Source organism: Ovis canadensis, chromosome 17 (genome assembly GCF_042477335.2).
Source record: "Ovis canadensis isolate MfBH-ARS-UI-01 breed Bighorn chromosome 17, ARS-UI_OviCan_v2, whole genome shotgun sequence".
In the NCBI taxonomy this organism is placed as follows: Eukaryota; Metazoa; Chordata; class Mammalia; order Artiodactyla; family Bovidae; genus Ovis; species Ovis canadensis.
In genome coordinates, this window is record NC_091261.1 from 66,132,998 (window position 1) to 66,145,001 (window position 12,004).

Consider the following 12,004-nt stretch of genomic DNA (forward strand, 5'->3'; position numbering starts at 1 on the left):
TCTGCACCATGTTACCCTCCACCCCATGGCCCTATGCTCACACATGCAAGCACATTATGCTTCTATTAAAAAGGCAAGTCGGGTGTGTTCTCATCTATCTTTCAACTGCCTTCTCCTTCATAGGCCAGCATCATCAGTTTGCCATCTTGTAGGCAAGACACTTTGAGGTGCTTTTGACATCTTAGTGCCTTTTTCTTCTCTCTTTTGGTCAAAACTATCAATTTTTTCCTTTATGACACTTCCTATTTTGATATCTCCTCCTCCATCCAACGGCCCCTGATTGCTCATGGATCTGGCTTGTCTGATAGGAAGTTGACCCACTGGGACATCCACTACCGTCTTGGTTGCCAAGGTGGGCTTGGCTGATCTAAAAGGTGCCCCCTTCCTCCCATACCCACCCAATGGGCCCCTTCCTGAAACCAAGTCAAAAAGAATGATCTTCCCAGATTGAGGGAAATGGTGTTGGAGGAACAGTGCTGCTATGAGAGAAGAGTGGAAGGATTTCTGAATTCTTATCTGTTTGGCCAGGAGTTACACAGTGAGACAGAGATGAATCTGGGCTTGTCATTCCCAGATCCTGGTTGTCCATCACACCACCTTGCCCTTTGGCAAAACTCTGATGGAAAGTATCACTGGTTCTAGCGGATGGAGCCCATCTCCGCTGGCTGGAGAAATCAGAATAAATTTCTTCGGATCCAGAGAGAAACATCATCTCTTTGTGAGATGAGAGCTCACTGAAAATACCAAGCTAAGGTAGAGACCCTTCTGTTCTTAAACTAAGAAGAGCCAGGCTAGTTGGATGCGGTGTCATGCAGGAAATCATTTAGCAGATTAGATGCTAAGGCAGAGCAAGTGATTACCTTCAAGTTTCACTTATTGTCATACATTTCCCACTCTCTAACAGTTAGGTGAAACTATGCGACTGGTGTTAGTCGATCAAATATGAGCCTAAGTGACAAGTATCGCTCCAGGGCTGAGGCAGTGAAAACCCATGTGGGATTCTCTGGCTTTTCCTCTCTCCTGTCTTAGCCTGAGAAGCCCTCATGTTCTAGATCAGAGGCTGGAAAACTATGGGCCATGGGCCAGCTCCCTGTTTTTATAAATAAAGCTTTATCACACACAGCCACATTAATGCATTTACAGATTGGATATGGCTGCTTCTATGCTAAAATGCAGAGTTAAGTAGTTGCAACTGAGATGCGAATAGTGGCCTAAAATATTTATCATCTGGCCCTTTACAGGAAAAGTTTGTTGACTCCTGTTTCAGACAGAGCAGCTACAAGATGGTATAGTCTGGACCCTGAGGGACTGTGTGGAGGAGAGAATTTCCACAAACCCATGTGGCCTATGGAATAGCAGTAAGGCAAAATGAAAACCCTTTTGTTTGAGACTGTCACTGGAGCACAATCTAACCTATCCTAGCAGTTTCCAGTGGGCTTTTCAAGAAAAGGCACCTTAGAGGACTTCCCTGGAGGTCCAGTGACAAAGACTCTGCACTCCCAATACAGGGAGCCTGAGTTTGATCCCTGGTCGGGTAACCAGATCCCACACGCCGCAACTGAAGATTCCACATGCCACAACTTGGAGTTTGCACACCACAACTAAAGGTCCCTCTTGCCACAACTAGATCCTGCATGCTGCAACTAAACGTCCTGCATGCCACAACTAAGAGCTTGCATGCTGCAACTCAAGATCCTGCATTCTGCAACAAAGACAGATGCCATGTGCCCCAACTAAGACCTGGTGCAGCCACACAAATAAAAGTAAATATTAAAAAAACCAGAAAAGCTTACCTACTTCCAAGTGAAGTGAACTGTACAAGAAATAGCAATGACGAGAAGGCCAATAACGATGGAGGCGACAGCCACCCACTTGGCATTCCTTCCAAGCCGCTTGGATCCTTCAATGTCTCCATCCTCATAGCTGTTCTGAGCCTGGGGGACACAAGGGAAGAGCTGGTGATGACAACCCACAAGGAAAAACATGGCTTCCCACGATGATCTGAGCCAGTGGCATGGTTACCACCTCCTCCAGGAAGTCTTCCCTGAACTCCCAGTCTGAGTTAACTTCCTCTTCTGTAGTTCCTGATTACTTTCATCTTAATATTTACCACAGCATATTGAAAAGAATGATTTGGCCTCTCCCATTAGAGTGTAAGTGCCATGCAAACAGGGACCACTATCTCCTTGTTTAGCACAGTATACCACTGTCCAATGCAATAACTGTCATGTAGATTATATGCAGTAAATATTTGTATGCTGAAAGGATGAATGGATACATCTGTCTCATCCATTAGAACAGGGGTCTGCAAGTTATGGCCCACAGGCCAAATGCAGCCTGTTATTTTTGTAAACAAAGTTTGTAGGGAACACAGTCACAATCATTTGTTTACTACTGTCTATAGCTGCTTTTATAACAATAGAAATGAGTAGCTGGGACAGACAGCATATTGCTTACAAATCCTAAAATATTATTTGGTCTATGACAGAAAAAGATTGTCTGCTCTTTATGCTAGAAGGTCAGGGACCCTGGCTGACCTGTTCACTCTTTTGCTGAAACGAAACTGTCATTCACCTGGCATCTACTCATACAGCTTCCCCAGCTGTTAGAATACTGGGAAACTTCTGTACTGATTGTTAAGTAGCAGCTGCCACTTCCCAATTTCCCAGCCATCCTGCTCTCTCCTCTGAGTTTCTCCAGACATCTCCATGGTGCAGGGTATCACTAGGCTCAAGACGGTATCCTTGTGCAGAGGCACAGAATCTTCTGTGCCTTTTGGAGAGATGTCTGGTCTATTGTAGGAACTCAAGAAATCTGTATTGGCTGAATGGGTGATGAACACATCAGTTTTCCTACAGAATACGAGTTCACTGATGGCATCCTGGAACCCCAGGCAAAGGAGAGGTGCTCAGAGAGTCCTTGCTGCTGAGCTGAAGGTCAGATGCTATCCTTCTCTCTTATTATAAGCCCTCTTTATCATAACTCCCACTGCTGAGACTTCCCCAAAAGCTGCGCTGAAGCCCAAAGAAGACTGGAAATCTGCATTTGTAAGTTAGGGACAGAATGATTCGATCCATGCCATGAATTGCAGGTTTCCGTGGGAACCTCTATTCTTGACTCTGAAAGCACAGCACTCCAGTAATAATCACTCTTCTTCATGGACTATGAAGGGGAATGAGGCTTATGCAGACAATTACAAGCCAGAGAAACTCCCAGTAAACCACAGAGCTTTCTGCTTCCGGAACCTTCCATTAATTCTTGGATCTGGGCCATCTTAGTCAGCAACGGGCTGGGAGACTTGTCTCCCCAGCGAGTCTTGCTATTTGGGCCTCTTGTGTGAATGGGAGACTGAGAGCTTGAAACGATGCCAGGGGCTGACAGCAGGGAGAACTCCAGAACCCTGCAATCTGAATTCCGGTGTTCTTAACCCTGTGTGCCCATCAGAAACACTTGGATAGTATTAAAAATCAACGCCAAAGGCTCGGCCCTTTTCTGGAGAGACTTCAATTTAACTGGTGTAGGAGCCAGACACCAGTTTTTTAAAGTAGAAATTGTGGTAAAATGTGCCTGACATGAAATTCACCACTGTTGAGTATACAATTCAATGGCACTAAGTACACTCACGTCGTGCAAATATCACCGTCATTAATCATCTCAAACTGAAACTCTGTTTTCATTAAACACTCACCCCTCATTATTCCCACCTCTCCTCCCCATCCCCAGCCCCGGGCAATCACCATTCTATGTCCTGCCCCTATGGATCTGACTGCTCTGGGGATTTCATGTGAGTTGGCTCACACAATGGTTGTCTTCTATGACTGGCTCCTCTCAGTGAGCATAGTGTCCTCGAGGTTCACCTATGTTGTAGCACGTGTCAGAGCTTCTTTCCTTTTCGAGGCTGAATAATATTTCATTTTATGGATAGGCCACATTTTGTTTACCCACTCATTCATTGATGGATACTTGGGTTGCTGCCAGAGTATTTTTTAAAAAACCTTCTCAAGGTCAAAAACCTTTGGTCTAGACAACTATCTTTAACATCGTGCAAGGTCAAGACGTTCACCATCTTCAGATTTAACCCAAGAAAATGTGTCATGGAGCATGGGCTCTAAAATGCAGAGAGATCTGAGTTTAGATTTCATGTCTTATCAGTTGTGAGAATTACAGCAAGCTATCAAGCTTTCTGACTGTGGCTCAGATCATGAACTCCTTATTACCAAATTCAGACTCAAATTGAAGAAAATAGGGAAAACTTTAGGTATGACCTAAATCAAATCCCTTATGATTATACAGTGGAAGTGAGAAATAGATTTAAGGGACTAGATCTGATAGATAGAGTGCCTGATGAACTATGGAATGAGGTTCGTGACAATGTACAGGAGACAGGGATCAAGACCATCCCCATGGAAAAGAAATGCAAAAAAGCAAAATGGCTGTCTGGGGAGGCCTTACAAATAGCTGTGAAAAGAAGAGAGGCAAAAAGCAAAGGAGAAAAGGAAAGATATAAGCATCTGAATACAGAGTTCCAAAGAATAGCAAGAAGAGATAAGAAAGCCTTCTTCAGCAATCAATGCAAAGAAATAGAGGAAAACAACAGAATGGGAAAGACTAGAGATCTCTTCAAGAAAATTAGAGATACCAAGGGAACATTTTATGCAAAGACGGGCTCGAAAAAGGACAGAATTGGCCTGGACCTGAGAGAAGCAGGAGATATTAAGAAGAGGTGGCAAGAATACACAGAAGAACTATACGAAAAAGATCTTCACGACCCAGATAATCATGATGATGTGACCACTAATCTAGAGCCAGACATCTTGGAATGTGAAGTCAAGTGGGCCTTAGAAAGCATCACTACAAACAAAGCTAGTGCAGGTGATGGCATTCCAGTTGAGTTATTTCAAATCCTGAAAGATGATGCTGTGAAAGTGCTGCACTCAATATGCCAGCAAATTTGGAAAACTCAGCAGTGGCCACAGGACTGGAAAAGGTCAGTTTTCATTCCAATCCCAAAGAAAGGCAATGCAAAAGAATGCTCAAACTGCTGCACAATTGCACTCATCTCATATGCTAGTGAAGTAATGCTGAAAATTCTCCAAGCCAGACTTCAGCAATACGTGAACCGTGAACTCCCTGATGTTCAAGCTGGTTTTAGAAAAGGCAGAGGAACCAGAGATCAAATTGCCAACATCCACTGGATCATGGAAAAAGCAAGAGAGTTCCAGAAAAACATCTATTTCTGCTTTATTGACTATGCCAAAGCCTTTGACTGTGTGGATCACAAGAAACTGTGGAAAATTCTGAAAGAGATGGGAATACCAGACCACCTGACCTGCCTCTTGAGAAATCTGTATGCAGGTCAGGAAGCAACAGTTAGAACTGGACATGGAACAACAGACTGGTTCCAAATAGGAAACGGAGTACGTCAAGGCTATATATTGTCACCCTGCTTATTTAACTTATATGCAGAACATCATGAGAAACGCTGGACTGGAAGAAACACAAAATGGAATCAAGACTGCCGGGAGAAATATCAATCACCTCAGATATGCAGATGACACCACCCTTATGGCAGAAAGTGAAGAGGAACTCAAAAGCCTCTTGATGAAAGTGAAAGAGGAGAGTGAAAAAGTTGGCTTAAAGCTCAACATTCAGAAAATGAAGATCATGGCATCCGGTCCCATCACTTCATGGGAAATAGATGGGGAAACAGTGGGAACAGTGTCAGACTTTATTTTGGGGGGCTCCCAAATCACTGCGGATGGTGACTGCAGCCAGGAAATTAAAAGACGCTTACTCCTTGGAAGAAAAGTTATGACCAACCTAGATAGCATATTCTAAAGCAGAGACATTACTTTGCCGACTAAGGTCCGTCTAGTCAAGGCTACGGTTTTTCCTGTGGTCATGTATGGATGTGAGAGTTGGACTGTGAAGAAGGCTGAGCACCAAAGAATTGATGCTTTTGAACTGTGGTGTTGGAGAAGACTCTTGAGAGTCCCTTGGACTGCAAGGAGATCCAACCAGTCCATCCTAAAGGAGATCAGCCCTGGGTGTTCTTTGGAAGGAATGATGCTAAAGCTGAAGCTCCAGTACTTTGGCCACCTCATGCAAAGAGTTGACTCATTGGAAAAGACTCTGATGCTGGGAGGGATTGGGGGTGGGAGGAGAAGGGGACGACCAAGGGTGAGATAGCTGGATGGCATCACGGACTCCATGGACATGAGTCTGAGTGAACTCTGGGAGATGGTGATGGACAGGGAGGCCTGGCGTGCTGCGATTCATGGGGTTGCAAAGAGTCGGACACGACTGAGCGACTGAACTGAACTGAAGCCTCAGATTCCTCATCTGTAAATTGGGGACAACAGTAATAACACCTCCTTCATATTGGAGGGGCCAATGAGTTGATGCATGCAAAGTGGTTAGCATTGGTCCAGAACATAATTTATGCTCAATAAATTAGCTTTTACTATGAATTGCCACTGCCTGTTTTATTCTTCTTCTAAAGCTGAGGTCCTTGGGGTGAAACAGAATCTTCTGGGCTACCTATGAGAATTATAGGCGATCAATCTCTACTCCTGGGGAGTAGAGAATTCCAAGTTTGGGAAACGTTGTTTTAGAGGCTTCACAAGTAAAGTCACGGCATAGAATCCTAAAATCCTGAACTGTGAGTTCATAATCAGTTTGATTATATAGATTCAGACTCTCCTAAATTGATCATTATTCTATCATGCTACCTTCAAAAACCCAGTTCTGAGATTAGTCATGGCGATATACTTGCACTGCTGTAACCAGGAAAAATAAAACAAAGAAAACCATGAGACACTCCTTGCCAATCTCTCCCCAAACATTGTCAACCCCTGGCTGTCTGGATGAAAACGCGGTTTCGTCTTCTCAGCAGCAGCGACAACAGCAGCGGGAAGAGCAGCCAGTGTGTGCCATGCTGAAGGGCTCATCTGCATCTGTGCATTGCCCATGAGCGCAGGGGAGATGGGGGCTACCCAGGCCCCTTGTCTGCTGCACATCAGCAGAGCCACGCTGGTGACCTGGCTGAGGGCCATGGGGGTGCAAGACATGGGCGAACCCTGTCCAACCTTCATCACCTGCTAGCAGTCTGGCATCTTGTATGTAACCCTTTTCTTTGCTATTCACCATCCCTCTGGAGCTTATAAAGGAGATGTTGAGTCATCCCAGGAATGGATCCAAGGTTAGCTTGAAAAACAGGTGAAAAGCCTCTTTCAATATTAGTTGTAGACTCTTTTCTTCTCAAGAGTCCTCTTATGAATCCCTTTCTTCCTCTGGTTCTTGGAGAAGGGGCTTCCCATGGGTAAATCTGCTGGGTAAACGTAAGGATATGGGGGAAGGGATGAAGGTGGGATAATTTAGAACTCTCATATTTCACTTTAAAGGACTTCATTGGTGAGGGGCTCTGGCTTCAGGGTCATCATCCCACAATAGAGCAGGAAGGGATTAATCCCCCCCTCCTCAGTTCATTGGCTGGAGTTCTTTTCTCTCCCAACTGGCACTGCGTATTAATACAGGTCTGTTGGCAGATGCTACAGATTGAAGCGGTAGAAGTGGGTTTTAGAGAAAATGCATGGTTTATAAATCTTTCTCTGAAGGGCTTAAAAAGTAAACTATTCCATCTGCTGTGGAAGAACTATGAAGAAACAAGGGATGACTCTGATACTTAAATTTACACGATCGTCTTAGTCCCTTCACCGATTCTGAAAGCAATTCGTGAACATGTATTTGAATGCTATAGAAACGTACACTGTAGGCAGAAAGCTCTTCTCATTTTTATTTCCCAAAGATAACAGGGTAGCACATTCGCTTCTAGATTTTTTTCCCCCATGAATAATATGAAAGGAAAACTGACACTTTCTCCTCGTTTCGTTATGACTAAGCACATCACGTACCACAGTTCATGAGAAATAGCAATTTGTATACTGAGATAAACCAGGAACAACAGGTTAGTCTGTTTAGCCTGCATCCTTCCAATATTGAAACCTTTGAGTATTTCCCATTAGGCTTTGCAAAAACAATTTCATCTTTGCCTTTTGTGACATGGATACCTAAACACAGGTCCCTTCCTCAGTGGATACGTAATCTTTTGAGAAGGATACTGTTTTGCTTTGTTGTTTTTTTTTTTTTTTAAATCAGGAACAGATTAACAGAAAACCTGGTAATCTTTGAAATTCTGTATTCATTTCCTTTAAATACTGTGGTTTGTATTTGGCTGGCTGGTCATTCTGAGGCTGGACTTCCTTGTATTTCAAGTAAAATTTTTTCTTTTCTAATTGTTTTGGCCTCTGAGTTTTTCTTTGATAAAAATCATAATGATAATAGATAATAGATACTGAGTATTTGTTATGGGCCAGACACTTGTCAAGGATTATTTCATCAGTCTTCATAACAGCCCTGTGAGGCAGATGCTTTGTTTCCATTTTGCTGATGGGAAAACTGAGTCACAGAGAAGTTAAAATAATTTGCCTGAAGATACATTGCTAGTTTGATTCTCTCTCTGAGGGCTTTTCTTTTCCTCTTAGTTAAAAATGTGAGTAGCAGCATACTATTTGTGTTCTGTAACTTGCTTTTTGCCACTTGTTATAGGGTGGGGGTGGCTTTCCAAGCTCATGCTTCTGGGTCTGTCTCACTGCTGTTTTCTTTCTCCACTCATGATTTAAAGTACGTTGATAAACTCCCTAATGTTGCACTGTCCTTGATTCTTGGGGAAAAACCTTAATTTGTCATGATTCACTTTTGGTAGGTAACTTTCTGTTTTCAAACAACTTCAAACTTACAGAAAAGTTCCAAGTATAGTTGTCTCACTCTTTTTAATGTCTTTGTACTAGTCACTTAAATGGTCACACCTCACTAACATTTCAGCTATTTAAAGTTTGTGGCAATTACATAATACACTGCAACAGACACCCTCATTCATATATTTTTGTACACATTTGAGTGTCTTCTTGGGATGGATTCCTAGGAATGGGATTACAGAGTCAAAAGGTATATTTATATTTGGAGATAGAGTAAAATTGCATTGCAGAAAAACTGTACAAAATTTACATTCCCACTAACAGTATTTATGTGTCCTTTCCTCCACAACCTTGCCAACATTGTATGTTATTAATCTATTTTTGCTGTTTTAACAGGCGAACAAGAATCTCAAAATCACATTTCTTTGTTAATGATGAAACTGAGTCATGTTCAGATTTCCACTCAAACATCACCTTCTGAGAGAGGCCTTCTCAGTTTATTTAAAACTTTCCCAAGTGACTAATACAGTGCCTGGAGATCAATAAATACATGTTGAATTAACCAACATATGTACGGACAAATGTCTGTCAAGGGTATTTCTTCTTTAATACCTTTATTTACGTATTTTGACTGTGCTGGGTCTTGCTGCTGCACAGGCTTTCCTCCAGCTGTGCTGCGCGCAGGCCACTCTTCGTTGCGGTGCATGGCTTCTCACTGTGAAGACTTCTCTTTTGGTGGAGCATGGGCTCCAGGGCACACAGGTTTCCGTAGTCGCAGTGTGTGGGCTCAGGAGTTGCAGCTCCTGGGATCTAGAGCACAGGCTCAATAGTTGTGGCACCCAAGCTCAGTCATTCTGTGGCATGTGACATCTTCCCAGATCAGGGATCGAACCCGTGTCTCCTGCACTGGCAGGTGGATTCTTTACCACTGAGCCACCAAGGAAGTCCCAAATATATTTCTTCTTAATGAGTTTTATACTTATATTTTTTTATCTAGTTGTTTATTAATTTGTCTAATAATTATACATTTGCAGAAACTTTTTACATATTATAGGTCAGCACCATGCAACAGAAATATAATGGGGACCACATACCTAATTCAAAATTTTCTGGCCATCCCTGGTGGTGCACTGATAAAGAATCCACCTGTCAATGCAGGGGATATGGGTTCGATCCCTGATATGGGAAGATTCCACATGCTGCAAGGTAACTAAGCCCATGTACTGGAGTCTGTGAGCTGCAACTACAGGGTCCATGTGCTGCAAATGCTGAAGCCCGAGTGTTTTATAGCCCATGCTCTGCAACTGGAGTTGCCCCCACTCTCCACAACTGGAGAAAGCCTGCATCCAGCAACAAAGACCCAGTGCAGTAAAATAAAAATTTTTTTCTAGTACCCACATTAAAGAGGTAAAATTAACTTTAATAATATATGTTTTATTTAACCCAACATGTCCAAACTTTTATCATTAAAATCTGTGGTGCTATTTCCAATACTCAATAGTCACATGTGGCAACTCTAAGAATAGCACAGAAAATAATATACATTAATCTGTTATGTATGTTGCAAAATTCTCTCCCAGGTTCTCCTGGCTCATTGTCTTTTCCCCCTAAATTATAAATTTTATTTTGATATAGTTTACGGTTCACAAAAAGTTACAAACATAGTACTAAGAGTTCCCTTTTACCTTTCACCAAGCTTTGGCTAATGATGAGATCGTAAGTAACCACAGTACTTGGTCAAAACCAGGAAATTGACGTTGATTGATATTATTAACTCAGTTATAGACCTTATTCAGATTTTACCAGTTTTCACATGCACTCTTTTTTGTTGTTGTTGTTTTGTTTTTTGGGTATGTGTACAGCTCTATGAAATTTTGTCGCCTGCAGATTGGAGTGACTATTGCCACAAAGAAATTCTTTCATGGAGGGTATAGAGAAAAGGGAACCTTCCTACAGGCTGGTGGAAAGGTAAGTTGGTGGAGCCACTATGGAAAACAATATGGACGTTCCTCAGAAAACAATAAATGGAATTGCCATACCATCTAGCAATCCCACTCCTGGGCATATATCCGGACAAAACTGCAATTGCAAAAAGATACATGCACCCCTATGTTCATAGCAGCACTAGCTACAATCGCCAAGACATGGAAACAACCTGAATGTCCCTCAACAGATGAATGGATAAAGATGCAGCACATTTATATACAATGGAATACTACTCAGCCATAAATAGAACAAACTAATGCCATCTGCAATAACAAGAGTACAACTAGGACTATCATACTAAGTGCAGTAAGTCATAACAAGTAAACCACTTATACATGGAATCTGAAATATGACACAAATGAACCTCTCCAGGAGCTGACTGTGGCTCAGATCATGAGCTCCTCATTGCCAAATTCAGACTTAAATGGAAGAAAGTGGGGAAAACCACTAGACCATTCAGGTATGACCTAAATCAAATCTCTTATGATTATACAGTGGAAGCGAGAAATAGATTTAAGAGACTAGATCTGATAGATAGAGTGCCTGATGAACTATGGACTGAGGTTCGTGACATTGTACAGGAGACAGGAATCAAGACCATCCCCATGGAAAAGAAATGCAAAAAAGCAAAATGGCTGTCTGGGGAGGCCTTGCAAATAGCTCTGAAAAGAAGAGAAGCAAAAAGCAAAGGAGAAAAGGAAAGATATAAGCATCTGAATGCAGAGTTCCAAAGAATACCAAGAAGAGATAAGAAAGCCTTCCTCAGCAATCAATGCAAAGAAACAGAGGAAGACAACAGAATGGGAAAGACTAGAGAGATCAGTTTGAGTGAACTCCGGGAGTTGGTGATGGACAAGGAGGCCTGGCGTGCTGTGATTTATGGGGTCGCAAAGAGTCGGCCAAGACTGAGTGACTGAACTGAACTGACTGATGAAACAAAGACTCACGGACAAAGAGAACAGGTTGCCAAGGAGGTGGTGATTGGGGGAGGGATGGGGTGGGAGTTTAGGGTTAGCACATGTAAACTTTTATATACAAAATGGATAAACAGCAAGGTCCTACTGCAAAGAGAACTATATTCAATATCCTATGATAAGCCATATGGAAAAGAATATTTTAAAAGAATGTACATATATATAAATATATATAACTGAGTCACTGTGCTGAACAGCAGAAATTAACATAACATTTTAAATCAACTATATTTCAATTTAAAAAAGATATTCTCTCATGTTACCCTTTGTAAGTCACACCCTTTCTCA

General features: G+C 42.3%; 1 protein-coding gene across 2 annotated transcripts in view; it reads right to left on the reverse strand.

Moving 5' to 3' along the window:
• The window catches only part of TMEM233 (transmembrane protein 233), a 46,958-nt gene that overhangs the window by 10,048 nt on the left and 24,906 nt on the right, over window positions 1-12,004 (reverse strand). The window contains exon 2 of one of the 2 annotated variants that reach the window (XM_069557934.1): window positions 1,798-1,934. In XM_069557934.1, coding sequence (XP_069414035.1) covers window positions 1,798-1,934 — 137 coding nt within the window. Of the gene's footprint in view, window positions 1-1,793; window positions 1,935-12,004 lie in introns of both variants that reach the window. The other variant, XM_069557935.1, reaches the window with a different exon arrangement.